General features: G+C 45.9%; 1 protein-coding gene across 3 annotated transcripts in view; it reads right to left on the reverse strand.

Moving 5' to 3' along the window:
- Positions 1-16,035, reverse strand: part of HMGXB3 (HMG-box containing 3) — a 558,172-nt gene that overhangs the window by 440,521 nt on the left and 101,616 nt on the right. For all 3 annotated transcript variants that reach the window (XM_086931317.1, XM_086931319.1, XM_086931318.1), the window contains exon 4: positions 9,417-9,980. In XM_086931317.1, coding sequence (XP_086787443.1) covers positions 9,417-9,980 — 564 coding nt within the window. The remainder of the gene's footprint in view (positions 1-9,416; positions 9,981-16,035) is intronic.

A 16,035-nucleotide genomic window follows, 5' to 3' on the forward strand; every position in this document is an offset into this window, starting at 1 on the left:
ATGCTTACAGGCTGGGAAACCTGTTCTGATGGAACCATAATTTACAACTGTTGATCAGATGTCCTAATAGGTTTAGACTTGTCCAAATAGAATTTCAAAACTCTTTTCAGGTCTTGAGAATGAAGAGACCTCTCAGCTGGTTTAGAGGGATTAGGAAAAAAGGTAGGTAGCAAAATGGATTGATTAAAGTGGAAGTTCGACACCACCTTCGGAAGGAAGGAGGGGTGGGTCCTCAGAGCGACTGTTGTGGTGAAAAACCATGTACGGTTCCTAGAACAGAGTGCTTTAAGAAAGAGGCCTTCCATGTAGGGTGTTGGAGGAATGCTTTGTGAATAAGTTCAAAAGGTGGAGCCATGAGCTTGAACAAAACCAGATTTAGCTCCCAGGGAGGTAAAGGAGTTTGGATAGTAGGGTAAACCTTTAACCCTTGCAAGAAATCCTTCACTACTTGCATCTGAAAGAAAGAAAGTTGAGAAGGAGACCGCCTGTATGTCGTAACGGCTGCCAGGTGTACCCTTATCGTAAAGAATTGTAGGCCTGATTTGGTGACGTGGCGGAGATGGGGCAAAATTACTTCCTCTTGACTCTTGGTATGCTGAAAACCATTCTGTACACACCACAAATAGAAATGTTTCAATTTAAATGCATAGGAGTGTCTTGTAAAAGGTCTTTTCACTTGCTTCAAAATACCCATGCAGCCCTGAAGAAGTCCTAAGTGTCCATACTGGAGGACTTCAGGAGCCATGCTGCCAAGTTTAGCGAGGGAAGGTTGGGGTGATGCATGTTCCTGTTAATCTTGGACAGCAGGTCCTTTCTCCACAGCAGCCTCTTGTGTGGACATTACGATAGGTATACAAGATCCGGGTACCACCACTGTCGTGGCCAGTCTGGAGCGATCAGAATCATTCTCGCCTTGGAATGGGAGAGCATGGTGAAGACCTCCGGGAAATGGGGAAGAGGGGGGAAAGCGTAAACAAAGCCCCCGGATCAGTTGATCAAAAAAGGGCATTCCCTCTCGTCTTTGCAGAACCTGGACGTGAAGTTGTGGCATTTTTTGTTTGTCTCGTCTGTGAAGAGGTCGATGCTTGGACGACCCTACTCTTGAAAAATGCTTTCCACCACTTTGTCGTATAGAACCCAGTCTTGTTGATCGTCAAAGTAGCAACTGAGGGAATCTTCTTGAGAGTTTTGCTCTCCCGGTAGATGTACCGCTGTGATTTACAGTTTCCTTGCGAGGAGAAAATGCCAGAGTGCTTGAGCCTCCAGGGACAGAGAAAGTGATTAAGTCCCTTCCTGTTTTTTTAGATAGGACATGGTGGTCGTATTGTCTGTCTGGACTAATATGGAGCTGGTCTGAATGGAAGGAAGAAAAGCCTTGAGGGCTAAATGCAGTCCATAGCTCCAGCATGTTGATGTGATACATCTGTTTTTCTGGCCGACCACAGACCTTGAATTTGGAGATACCGCATGTGCACTTCTCAACCCAGGAGGGTCGCATCTGTGATTAGCGATTGTGTAGGATGAGGCTGATGAAAGGAAACTTTCACCAAGAGGTTTTCCTGTCGCATCCATCATGGGATAGATGATCTGGCTGCTCTCGACAGATGGACCTTGTCATCCCATCGAGCAGTCTGTTGATCCCACTTAGCCTTCAGATCCGGCTATACAGGATGTATCCTCAGTCTGGCATTGGGGACGAGACAAATGCAGGATATCTTCGACCCCAGAAGAGGGGCAACCTGTTGAACTGAAGGCGATGTAGTGCGAAGGATCTGCTGGTACTTCAGGGTGATAGATAATAGTCTCTCCTCAGAAGGCAATCCTTTTACAATTGGTGAAGTCTATTGTTGCACCCAGATAATAGATTCTTTGAGTAGGATGTTGAACTGACTTCTCGCAATTGACAGGAAGGCCCAGCCATTGGCAAAGGGCTAGACATCGCTGTTAGAGGGCCCTCACACACTGGGGAGATGGGCCCTTCAGAAGCCAGTCTTTGATGTAAGGGTAAACAAACATTCCATGTCGCCTTCGAGCAGCTGCTACTACCGCCATACATTTGGTAAACACTCGGGGAGCTGACTTCAACCCGAAGGGAAGAACTTTGAATTGATAATGCTTGGCTCCCACCAGAAAGCACAGGAACTTCCGGTGAGGGCGGCATACCAAGACGTGAAAATATGCATCTTGCAGGTCTATCGAACACATCCAATCCCCTTGCTGGAGATGAAGATATATTTGATGTAGAGGCAACATGCAAAAATGTTGCTTCCGGATGAATTTGTTGAGAGAGCTGAAATCCAGGATGGGTCTCAATTCTGATTTTTGACCTTTCTTTCTCACTAGAAATTACCTCGAGTATACCCCTCGACCCCGTTGGGATATAGGAACTTCTTTGATTTTCGTAGGAGAGTGGACACTTCCTGCTGTAGTGCCTGCAGTTGGTAGCACGCAGTCTTTACTGGGGCGATCTCCGGAGGGTGATGACCGAAACATAGAGAATACCCATTATGCAGCATACTTAATACCCATTGATTGTTTGTGATGTCTCCCCACTATTCCAGGTTGCTGGCTATACTTCTTCCCCCCCCCCCCCCCCCCCCCCCCACAGCGGCGGGGGAAGAGATTGATAATTGTTTTGATGTGGCTTTTGCCGAGGTAGCAGATTGACGTGAAGCCCCTCTCCCTCTGGGGGTGCGACACCCCTGATAGTGGGTTCTGGTTTGGTGCTATTTTTGTTGGTGCCTCTGCCACTGAGGGGTTTGAATCCTCTGATGGAAATGGTGGCAGTCGTATGGCCTGTATCTGCACCTGAACGCCTTCCTCTTCTCAAGACCTACCTCTTTCAAGGTGTCTAGCTCTGCTTTCATTCTTGACATTTCGTCATCTGTATGCGTGCCGAATAAGGAAGATCCTGAAAAGGGGAGATTTAGGATCTGTAGCGGAGATTCGGGCTTTAGTGCCTTAAGCCGAAGCCAGCATGAACGTCTGGCACAGATCCCATGTGCCTAGGAACGAGCAGATAGGTTTGCTCCATAAGCTGCAGCACTAATGATGTGAACCTCCTTCTTGCAATACCTCCTCAAAATCCCTGCGGGCCTCTTTGGGAAGCTTGTCGCTAAACCTTCCTAAAGAGTCCCACAAAGCTCTATCATAGCGCCCCAATAGACCTGAGGCGCTGGAAACCTACAACATGAAGGCCGAACTACCACACACTTTTCTTTTCCAAAAGTCCTGTGTTCTGCTTTCCTTTGAAGGAGGCACTGTTGAGGAGGACACCACTGCATGTGTCTTTTTAGCTGCCGCCATTATCACAGAGTCTGGCGGAGGATTTGCTCGAAGGAATAGAGGATCCTCTTCTAGAGGCCTGTATTTTTTCAAGATCCTTGCTGGTTTCATTCTTGATAGTTGCTGGTTTGAGGAACACATCCATAACAGGCTGCAGGAGACCCGGTACCAGAGGCAACAAAGGTCTAGCCGCTGCTCTGTGTTGTAATGTCTCAAAAATCGGAGAGGATGAAGTCCAGTGTGTAGGCATATCGATGCTCAATTTTGTTGCCCCCCTGGCCAGCACATCTTGAAAAGTACCGAGATCATCCACTGGAGAGACCATCAAAGGTGAACTGTCCGTTAGAGAGGGAGAATAGTCCCTTTTCGAGACTGAGACTAAGAAGGTGACCGTGTTGGAGATCTGCGTTTTTTTAGATGCGCGCACCCCCCCCCCCCCCGAGATGTAGACCTTCTTGAGGAAGTTGTCCCTGTACGGACCTGATCTCACCCCCTTGATGGAGTGTTAGGCTACACATCTGCTGCCTGAACCAGACGAGCCAGTGGTGACCTGTGCAGTGGACTGGTGTAATCCTGTGGTTCCCGTACCTTCTGCCAGTGAAGCAGTAACATTCACCAAGGAGAGAGATGTATGGAGGGTGATTTTCGTCTCCTTGCATCCTCTTGTGAAGGGGCCTCTGTACCCTGTGGACGGGTGACTCTCCAGAGAGGACGGCGAACTGCTAGACGCCGACAGGATAACCTTCAGCAAACTAGAGGTTGATGATGCCGTTTGTCCTGATCTTGATCGGCCAGAATGATGGGTTGACGTCGGCTGGAGAGAGTGTCTCGACTTGGAACTGGTGTCTCTTGGGTCACCAAAGGCGATTGAACGCTCAACATCGGGCGAGAAGGTACCAACGGGGAGAGGTGCACTGGCTGGATTATTGTTTTCAACGTCGATCTCTATGGCGCATGCCTGGACGTCAACCGAACAGATGCCAACAGAGACAGATGTATCGAAGTTGGGTGATGCGTTGTCGAAGGTGATAGTCTAATGGATGTTAACTGACGTCGCTCCGGTGTATATCTAGGCCTCGACATCGATCGTCGCCTGGTTGACGTCAACGGAGGGGAAGTCCTCAACTTCCATCGCCGATGTGACGAGGACGACTGAGTCCTGTGCCTAGACGTCGAGTGCTTATGAGAAGAAGCTGATGGAGTCCTATGCCTCGACTTCAAGCGCCTATGTGAAGACGCCAATGGAGTCCTGTGCTTCAACATCGACCATCTATGTGCAGGTGTCGACAGAGCACTATGCTTCAAAGCCGAACTTCTCCGTGATGCCGCCTACGGAGTCTTGAGCTTCGAGGTCAAAAGTTTGGATAACGCAGAAGGAGACCTATTCCTCGACGTTGAATGCCGCTGAGTTGAGGTTAAAGAATGAGGTTCATCCAACGGTCTGTTCTTCAACGCCAATACCATTGACGATGGAGGTCTCGACGGCCAAGGTACTCGCTTCTTCACCGCTGGAGGCCTAGTCGATGCCGATCCTGACTGTGAACAGATCGGGACCTTACTTCTCGACGTCGATCTGGGCCATTTCTTCTTCTGCCTTACAGGAGATCTTCCTCTGGAAGTGGATTTCTGCTTCTCTGAGAGGCCATAAGAGATTAATTCTCTCCCAATCCTTACGAGTACGCCTAGACAGGTTTTGTAGTGTTGGCAAACATCAGAGGAGTGAGTCTCAGGTAGGCAGAGTATACACACTGAGTGTGTGTCAGTCTTGGCCTTCTTGCCACAGGAGGGGCAATGATCAAAAAGAGAAGGCATTTTGTGACAGAAAAAATGCTAAGTTTCTGTCAGAAAAGTTAGTTCCTCACTCTACAAGGTGAAAAGATGGTGTGTGAAGGTAAAAAGTTACTTATAAAAGTGAAAAATTGACAAACGTCACCTTTAGTCAGAGCTGAAATCACCAGGGTCGTCACTGAAGGAGCAGGAAAGAACAACTGACCTAACTGTCACCCTGAGGCATGATGAGAAGCTAGGGGTCATGGCCTCTGCCACCTTTAATATGCGATCCTAGCTTCCCCCAAACCTGGAGGATGCCACCCCCTGCCCTGGGGCCCATTTGCCCTGGGGCCCATTTGCACCAGGACAGGTGGGAAATGTAATATTCAGGAGGCATATTGCACTGCCAGGCTGGACCCACTTTTAAGATGGGCTGCCTAAAGTGAACACAAAAGAAGGATTCCACCATACCGAGTGTGGTGGATTTAGGAACTCTGGGACAGGGTGATGTCCACTCTCCACAGAAAGTGGTCATCTAGGGGGTGTAGTGACCCCAGCAATCAGAGGACCATTAGCAACCACCCCTCACTCCCCTAAGTTGAGAATTTAGGTGCCCCCCACCCTGACACCAGGAAATCAGATTTGGCTACTGCGAGATAGAGGGAAGAAAAGAAGGCCAAAAGAAAGCAAAAACTGACTACCTGCACCACAGTTTGGCAAAATACTCTGCCACGCTGCTTGCACTTCGACCATCACTGGGACAATTTCATCAAGAGCTGGACATTTTCACCAAAACTCTTGGTGGATTGCCAGGCACCTCAACAACCAGCAAAATTATCCCTTGGAGCAGAACTGCTTCCCTGAACCTTCACTAGAACCCTAACAAAGGTTCAAGGTGACAATACCTGCAACACATTTTTAAACAGAAAATCAAAAAACCTAAAAAGAACATTCGAATATGAAAAAAAATGTTTTATCCCAATGAAGAAACAGGAAAGAAAGAAAAAAAGAGAAAAGTGGGGAAAAAAAGAAAAAAAAGAAAAAAAAGGAAAACCATGTATGAATATATACAATTCATAGAAAAAGTTTTATTAACAATAATAAATAATTAAATCTTAAAACATTTAAGACAAAAGGCGCTCAACACAATACAGAAACTATGAACTATAAGCAGTGCAATGTGTAAACAGACAAGCGGCTGAAGAAAAAAGGTTTACAAAAATCAGAAATTCAGGACAAAACTGAAACACAAAGCAAACAAAGCGCTCTCTACAATTTCGGCCACATGTGTGTCGACATCGTTTCGACCATAGTAAAACTTAATGGTCATTATCAGGACAAACGGTAATTCTATGAGCGTCTGTACCAGTTTCAACATCTATTGTTAAGATAGACCCAACCGACAGTACAACGATCGAGTCCACCCAGAAAATGACTTCTGTAAAATGAAGATCCAGAGGAGATGCTGGATTGTAATCGCAGGAGCTTATTTATGAATTCAAAGATTCCAGGAGTGGGGGAATTCATGGAACAGCCTATTCCTTCAAATATTTTAGGAAGCCAATTTAATTGGCAGAAGGCTTAAACCTAAATCGCATAATTACAGGCCTATACTCATGAACTGTCAGTCGCCTTTAATAAATTGGCACCAACATATAGGGGACAAGGCTCACTGGCTTAGTCTAGCCCAACGGGTTCTGCAGCACGCTGACCACATGAATAACTGCTGTGAATATTCAGGCACCGAATAGCCATGATGCCGGTCCTCTGGCGCGCCGAAGGAACAGCGCAACAGGAGAAGGTATTCGTGCTCCAGAGGTCAAATCAGACTCCTTGCCAAGTCTGGAGAAGTTAGGACCCCCAGGTGCCACCCAGCACCAATACCCTGGGTACCAGAGCAGTTGCAGCAACCTAGGCATGTTGGTGGTCCAATCCAGCATCCAACAGCACAAGGACAAATCAACCATTGAGGGACGTTAGGATCCACAAGGCCAGCACTGAGGGTGGACTTGCTGGCCTGTTTACCCTCTTCAACAGGTCACAAAGAAACACAGCGAGTCTCGACCAGACGCCTCAATGCACCTCAGTAGCCGAGAGCCACAGCCTGAGTCCGAGGGAGGCGACTGTGGCAACGGAATCCTGAGACCCTCAAACCCTGATCCCACCCCTGGGTTTGGCCAGACTGGTTTCAGTCGCAGCCTGCAACCTCTTGCTGCAGGGATCGAGAACCACAGGAGTCTTCAGCAGCACAACCTTCTTGGACAAAGCCCAACTGTACATCATGAGCCCCCCCCAGCCCGAGTTCAAGTGAACATTCAATGTTCCTGCATGCCCCAGACCCTCAAGACCGGAGTCCCCCTTTCAGTTACGCCAGACTGACCCCCCCCCCCCCACCCCCTGTCCCTTGCTTGCAGCCTCTTTTCCACAGTACTGTTTCCCACTGAAGTGAACGGAGCACCAGATGACGAAGCGCACATCTTCACCCCGACGCCACATTGCTGACTGAGGTGACCTGTTGGTGCTGCCTCGGACCTTGCGCCTTACTCGCCTTAAGTCGAGGAGAACAATCCTGTAAGTCGTTGATAAGCGACCCTATGCTGTATAGGTTTATTCCCCATAGGAAAACAGAGCTGCTTGAAGTTCACAGTATAAGTGTATTTTACTGGGGCTTAAAAACTGATAACTCGAAAAGTACTTACCCGATTACGATGATCTTGGTGTCTAAATTCATATTAAAAAGAAAATGCATTAAAGAAACTGATATTTTTATAAATTGGTGTCATTTTTTTTATTGAGTTTGTGTCTCGTTTACTGGCTCCGTGTGGGCAATAAATACTTAACATAATCCTCTGATAAGCCCAAACTGCTCGCTCACACTACCACAAAAGAGGGCATTTGGGATTATTATTTAGCCCCTATAAATCAATGGGTTGCCTGCACTCTCTGCACAGTGTACCTCGTTTTGGTGCACTATATAGAGCCAGCTTCCTACACCGAGGCATCCAACAAATTAAGAATCCAAGCTATCAAAGCATGTACTGCAAAGGAAGTACAGCACACACAAGCAGTGAGACAATGTTAGTGGCCGTAACTATGTAAACAAGCTGCCGGTAGGTAGAGCAGGTTTGCCTAATGAAATGTTAGCAGCAGCTTTTACTTTTGATAGCCAAATTATTGCATATGTTGGTGTCTTGGCAAATCTATGGAGATGGCCACTCAATCAGAGGGAGCCCCTGAAGCAAATAGGGTAGAAAAAAGTCAGGGGAAACAAGCAAGCTACTCAAAACAAAATTTACCTACGATAATACTTAACATGCGCTATAAGTCGCTGATATACAAACACCCAGGGAGTATAAATCATGAATTATATGTGGTCCATAGAGTAGACACAACGCCGATGCATGTGTCGGTGATCGGCCCGGTCTCTCGATCCAATGCGAACATTCTACGCTGAGGGACGCTGTTTCAGAAGCATTTCGCTATCCCTGACCCCATGCCCTGGATGCTGACTGCAACTCTGTCTCTGAGCGTTTTCTTGCCCCAGCGCTTCTGAATTAATCCTGATACACGATCGGATTTCATTTGGTATACTCAAGTCTCCTATAGAGATAAGTACTCTTCTTTGATCCTAGTCTCTTGTTCTGCGAACTTGAGATCCTCCTAGTTGGTCTCCTCTGTTTGGCTTGTACCACAGCCACGCCTCTGGATCTTTCCGACCTGAGGAAGGTGAGACCCACACCAGGTCGATCACCGAAACACGCGTCAGCGTTGTTTCTACTTTATGGATCACATCTAATTCATGATTTATACTCCTGGTTATCTGATTCTAATGTATCTTGAGAACCCTGGATATATTTGGCGCTACTTAAATGTTGGAGTATTCATCTGCCTTTAGATTATGATCATTGTCATCTCTAGCTGTTAAAATTGGTCCATTTGTTCTTATCTCTTGTATTGTTGGTATGAGTATGATTGAATTCCTGGTTTTCAGGATGTGTTGGTACGTGACAGTATGAATATGTTGGTATGAATGCCTAAGTGAATGTGGCGTGGGATTTTATATAGTGAATTATTAATATATTTTGGTATGTTTCTACTCTGTGCATTGTGACATGCCTTTGTCTTTTTGGCCAGCTCCCTGGGTGTTTGTATATTAGCGACTGGGAGTGGTACTGGAAATACAGGCATTTTATTACAAAAACTAAGCCGCAAATAGCCTTTACTGAGAATTCAAGAGCCATTTAAACAAGATCGCCAGAATTGAGGGGGAAGCGACGATGGGTAAAATAGATTATGAAACCACACAACCAGAGTATCAAAATGCAACAGGCAGAAGTGAAACAGACATGAGTAAGCCTCACCCTCTCAGTCATAAGTGTCAACACAGACACCCCATCTTCTGTCTTTGACCGGACCATGTTCACTCCTTCACAAGGAACAGGAGTAGTGCTGTCTGTTGCCTCATCTTCCATAGCCAAGCTAGTGGCTACATAGATTTCGCCTTCTTGTGGTTTTAGGGTGGTCTTGTCTGACATTGTCTCTCGGCTACCTTTTTCATTCATAGTGCTGAGGTAGTGTGACAGGATCTCTGATGTGACGACCTCCTGCACCACATCAGATTGCCTGAAGGAGACCGGTGCTTCGGCTAGACCTTCTATGGCAACAACCTGCTCTGTCAAGCCAGAGTGCTGCGGGGCGAAGGACAGTAGGCTTTGTTCCGTTTCACTCAGTAGGCCACCATTTCTGCTGCCCACGTCTCCCCTTCCACCTTTGGCACAACGACCCTGCACCACATGCACCTCCACATGCTGCCTGCTGTCTTCATGAAGGGTAGAGCCTGGAATTATGATATAGTCCGAGCGGGGCAGAATTTTTCTGAAGCCTGGAATTTCTGGAACAGCTGTATATGAGGTTGATTTGAAGTTCTGTGTCCAAAAGAAAATACTGTCATTAGCTGTCAAGCAGACTGTGAAAACATATGCAAAAGTTAAAGCAGGTATAAACAAAAGATAAAGGAAAGATTATATCATAGGAAAAGAATAGTGAATTATACATAAGAACAGTACATTGCATAAGAATCACATTGAAAAAAGTAACAGAAACCAGCAACAGCAGGCAGAAACAACCTCTTGGAGTCTGCTCTTCAGTCATACCCTCGAAAAAATATAACTTGCTGTGCATTCAGACACAAGATGGAAGAGGTGGAAAGTAACAGACTGTGGGAAAGGCAATTGTGGGGAGTGGGGTTGGCGCATCACACAAGTGATAGAGAAAGAAAATACAGGCATTCTCATGGAGTGCTCAATGAATAAGAAAAAAAGCTGTTCCCTAAATCTGAGCAGTGGAAGGTTACAAGTCGCCAATCAAAAGGATGTTAAAGTGGCTATTAACAGGGGGAGGGTTGACAAACAAGAAGAGGTAAGCAAGCCATCAAATAAAAAGCAAACAACTGAGTGTGACAAAAAAAACAACCAATGGTAAGAAGTGTGTGGGCTCTAAACCAACTGTTGGTTTTTGGTATCACCCACATGAGGCTTTCACCCGCAAACACCTAATTAATGCTGAGGCACAGATCTCCATCAGATGCTGTACTGCCTAGTCTTCTCCTACGGGTGTTGACAAATGCTCAATGATGAAGAAGAAAATAATACCTACAGCATATGGTAACTTTGTGATTCTGTGTTGCTGAGAAACCGTGCTCCCATGCATATGGTTTATTTTTATAAATCATATTAATGTATTTCTCGTGCGTCCAATTGGTTCACCATAAATTAAGGAAGACTTCACCTGCCCAAATAAGAACTAACTTGTTAATTACAGGTGCAGAAATGGTGTCATGATGCCCCAATGACCTTGACATACCAATTATGTTATCAGAGATAGGATCAAAAAGCCCTCCTTTGTCTGATAATCTCAGAGGGCCATCCAACATCAGTATCAGCAAATCAAGTTTAAAGTCAATTGGCACTTTCCAAACACGTCAATTTCCAAGTGTAACATATTCTGAGATGCTTGATCACTGAGCTGGCACATTAGGTGTGCTTTTAGTAGTCGTACCAGGATCAGTACCAGAGGAAGAAATATTAACAAAAAAAAGATTTCAAGTAGCTGTGCTATTAATGGCACTTGTACTGCATGTACTACTACAAGTAGGACACAGGATTTGCTATCAGTAATAGAAGTCATAGTAGTCGTTTGTTTTTATAGACCTACCACTACTAATATTTGTAATCTCACTTGCTGTACAACTGCTTAAATGGGTAGGTCCTGTTTCACTGGAAGTACCTGCAGCGCCAGTATTCTTCCAAAGGAAGCAGCTATTCTGGGATAGTAAGGTCCTGTACTAACTATCCATTAAAAAAAATAGAGTTGGACTAATAGTACTCAGTCACAGTTGAAGCAACAGAATACTTTTAGTTGTGGAGTGGAACGTAATGATAGATGTGGTGGCAAATCACACTGCAGTAGATTTTTTTGGTAAGGAAAATATTGTGCAGAATTCTATGGACTGAAAAGACCAATGACAGTCTTGATGAAGACACAATATTTCAGGGTAATAGTATAGTATTTTTTTAGCTTTGGTTATTTGAAATTAAATATTGTATCACTATTTCGACCAGAATGGGCTAAGCATTTATTTTCCAAAAACTCAATAAAACATGTGATTTAGATATCATTAAATGAATGTTACCTCACCAAGAGGACTACATTTCTGTAACATTCAGCTAGTCTGAAGAACATGAACCTCAATCAAAACATTCAGATAACACTTAATAAACCCCACCCAGCCATCATCAAAATAAAAAAGCTACTGTCCTGTGATTAAACTAAGTAGAGTGGTGCGGGTGGGTGGTACTGGGAAGACAAAGGAGGAGGGAGACAAAGGAGGAAAAATTCTACAGCACACCCAACACATTTCTATTGCACACACAGAACATATTCTCACCTGCCCTCTCCACAGCAATCTGCAGAGTGAAATATCCAAACCACCTTTGAAGGTCCCAAACGAACACATTCTTTCAGCTATTATGTTCAGAATCAGACCACAACGCCTCAATCACAAAGCACCAGATCAAGGAAAGTGTTTGGTGCCACTACTTGCATGAAAGGGAACAACCTACTTACCATCTGTAAAGTTCTTTTTGGTGGTATTCAACGACAGATACTTCACCTCTGAAGATTGTAAAGCAGTGTTTCTGCACATCGTTCTACTCCAGAAGTGTTGAATGGCGTAGCCAGTACGAGCCAGTCATTCGTGCAGGGTTCAATTTCTTTTGTGAACTAATCTGTGTCTTTAGACATGGATCACATCGGCGAATTGAATCAACCAGTGTGCAGATTCCTAGATTAGGATCTAATTAGGAAGAAGCATGAAGAGGGCTAGGGCGGTGAGCAACCTGCGATTTGATGGAGAAGGAATGTTACTGAAGAGAAGTAACTTGTTCTTCTGATGGATACTTCTAACTGCAGATTCCCCACCATGTGAAAAGGTATCAAAGTACCTCCCCAAGGTGGTGGGTCGATGTAAAGTCTCAGAGTAAAAAGTCCTGCAGGACCGAGATGGCAATATCCCCCTTTCCACAAGCATGCCTGCCAAAGCACTAGTACATCGTGAATGTGTGCACAGATGCCCACATTACTGCCTGACAGATATACAGGACAAGTACTCGGCATGCCAGGGCAATGGTAGCAGCTTCGGTCCAGGTGAAGAGAGCTGTAAGGCCTTCTGGAGGACGCTTCTTAGCCAATGTGTAGCAGATCTTAATGCAGAGACTATCCATCAAGAGATTGTACGTTTCTGCACCAACTTGCCCTTCATTGCCTCTGAGAACCAAATAAAGAGGCAATCGTACACCTGATATTCTTAGGAACACAAAATTTAAAAACCTGAAGTCTCTCTTGGGGACAAGACGATGGAGCTTCTCCTTTTGAAGGATGAGGTAGAGCAAATTAGATCAAAGGGCGATTGCTTGTCCAGCATGAAAAAGTAATACTACCTTCGGCAGGAACGCTGCTGGAGTCCTAACACCAGTTTCTCCAGAAAAGGTGGTATAGGGAGGGTGGACTGAAAGGGCCTGAAGTAAGCTCAGAATGGGTATGTTATTGCAACCAGGAAGATAGTTCTTAAGGTGAATAAGTGCAATAGGCAACTGTGCATTGGTTCATAAGGGAAACGCATCAAACGAAAGAACCAGATTTAAGTCCCACTTTGGCATCACGAAAAGTGATGATCTAAACAGGGCCGACTGGTTTGGCAAACTTAAAAAAGTCGAAAGGCCCAAAAAGCATCCTGCCCAGAACAAGACGTTGCTGGGCCAAAAACAAATCAAACAACAACACGTTTAACAGTTTTGTCTGCAATGGGTCCAGCTGGTGGGTACCGCTCCTCGTCACACCACACCACACCACAAACTTGTCCCAGCACCCTGCATACACATTTCAATGAAAGCACATGGCTGCCAAAATGACATCAACAACCTCAGGAGAAAGAGCAAGGGGGATTCCTTTTTGCCACTCAATCTCCAAGCTAGGGTGGTGAAAATTGTGCAGGCGTGGTGCAAGACCCTGGCCTGCTGCAGCAACAGAAGGTCTTCCAAAAGAATAAGCTAGATTGAAGGATGGATGCTCAGCCTAGAAGTTTAGGTACCACACTTTTGTCACCTAATCTAGAGCCACTAGGATGGGACTTGGGCTTGTCCGATCTCCTTCAGATCCTAGGGCAGAAGTAGCGGCAGGAAATCATGCTGTATTCCTGTGCTCTATTCTAGGCAGAATGATTCTGTAAGGGTTAGCCTCCCTGGGGACTCCAGGATGCAAAATGGCTGACATTGCATGTTCTCAGAGGTGATGAATATATCGTGCTCTGGTTCTCCCCATTGTTGGAAGACTCCCTGTGCGACTTCCTGCCATAACAGAAATTTGTGATCTGCTAGAGGCCACAAGGTGAGTTCATCCACCACAGCATTTAAAGATCCCACAAGGTACTATCCCCTAGTTACCCCCAGAGGTGCTGGGCCTCTTGGCACAGGAGCCAGGAACCCATTATGCCTTGGTGGTTTGTGAGAACCTGCACCAGCAGTTTTTTGATAGAAGGCAGGAAGGCCTCCAAGCAAACCGTCCGCAACGGCGGCAAATTTATGTGGGGACGGGCTCCGCCAGAGATCTTTGATCTTCACCTGTCCCAGATGATCTACGACAACCCCATAGCGACACATTCGTCAACACAGTCAACTCCAGGTGGGGCAGTGAGAGTGGTCAGCCGCTGGTCCAAATGCAGTTGAGGAGCCACCATTGAAGGTCTTTTGCGGTCTCCTCAGACACCTGGATGGAATCTGATAGGTCCCTTTGGTGCTGGGTCTACAGAGATGACTGATGTTATGTTATGTTACATGAGAATTTTTATAGCGCACGTACGCCAACAGGTTTCTTGGCGCTGAGGAAATGACAGGAGAGTGCAGCTTAAGCAGGAAACAGCTAATTATAGGCCAGGGTGAAAATCCAGGTCTTCAGTTGTTTTCTGAACCGCAGATAGTCTCCCTCAGGCCTGAGGTAAGCAGGGAAAGCATTCCAGATCATGGGGCCTAGGAAAGAAAACCTAGTCCTGCTGATGAGTTTACGTCAGATTCTGGACACCGTCAAAAGGTTCTGGTGCAAGGATCTCAAAGTCCGCTCGTGTAGGCTTTTATTGATCAATGAGACAATTAATCTTGGGCCAGTGTCTTGGATTGCTTTGAAGAGTATGCAACCAGCTTTGAACAAGGCTTGTTGCTCCACTGGAAGCCAGTGGAGGTCTTTTAAGCAAGGGGTTGATATGGCAGCGTCTATCCTTAAGATAGATGATTTTTACTGCTTGAATTTGAATCCTCTGCAGGCGATATCTCTTGAATTGTGGGAGTCCAATGCAGAGGACATTCCCATAATCTATTTTGGAGAGAATTAGAGCTATGGCAATTTGGGTGATGGCCTTCTTACTAAAAAAAAACTCAGATCTTGCGCAGTTGGACAAAGCATGCCGATGTCACTGAACCAATTTGGGTGCTCATGGAGAGATCCGCATCAATGTGAAGACCCAGACTTTTTATAGCAGGTGTAGGAGTGGGCGCCTCACCTAGTTCAGGGGGCCAATAGGAGGGAGTCCAGTAGTCAAGTTTACTGTGGGGAACAAGGATCTCTGTCTTTTCTGAATTCAGCTTTAGTTGGTCTTCATTCATCCAGGGTTTGACGTGCAGCATAGACCTCCTAACAATGTCCTTAGATTCTGTGGAGTTGTCAAGGGTGAAGATAAGCTGCATATCGTCAGCATAGTTGAAGATTTATACACCCATCTATCGTAGACCAGAAATCAGGGGACGTATGTAGATATTGAACAGACTTGGCGAAAGGGAGGAGCTCTGAGGAACGCCACAGTTCAGATCTACAGTTCTGGACTTGAAGGGCGATAGCCACACGGACTGTTTACGGGCCTCCAAAAAGGAGCTGAACCAGTCAAGTGCTGAGCCTCCGAGACCCGCTGCAGCAATACTATCCAGTAAAATGTTGTGGTTCACGGTGTCAAATGCCGCAGACAAGTCAAGGAGGATCAGGGCTGGAGTGTGATCCACATCGGCCTGTCCCTTGAGGTCGTCCAGTACAGATCGAATCACTGCTTCAGGTGGAATGTGCAGGACGGAAACCTGCCTGATGGTTGTCCAGGAATTTAGTAGTCTCCAGAAAAGAGCTGAGGCAAGTGGCCACATGGGTCTCCAGCACTTTTGCCGGGAATGGGAGAAGAGAAATAGGTCTATAATTCTCCAGTTTATTGGGATCTATGCCTTGCTTTTTTTGAAGTGGAATGACCGCTGCTTCTGATCACACTGCAAAGCTAGCATGTGCCATTTGACTTGGTTGGTGAGAAGACTGGAGGAGAATAGTAGGCCAAAAAGCCTCAGAGCCGTTCTCACTGAGACCAAGGACAGAGGCGGAAACTTCAGGATTATAGCC

This window comes from Lissotriton vulgaris, chromosome 7 (assembly GCF_964263255.1).
Source record: "Lissotriton vulgaris chromosome 7, aLisVul1.2, whole genome shotgun sequence".
In the NCBI taxonomy this organism is placed as follows: Eukaryota; Metazoa; Chordata; class Amphibia; order Caudata; family Salamandridae; genus Lissotriton; species Lissotriton vulgaris.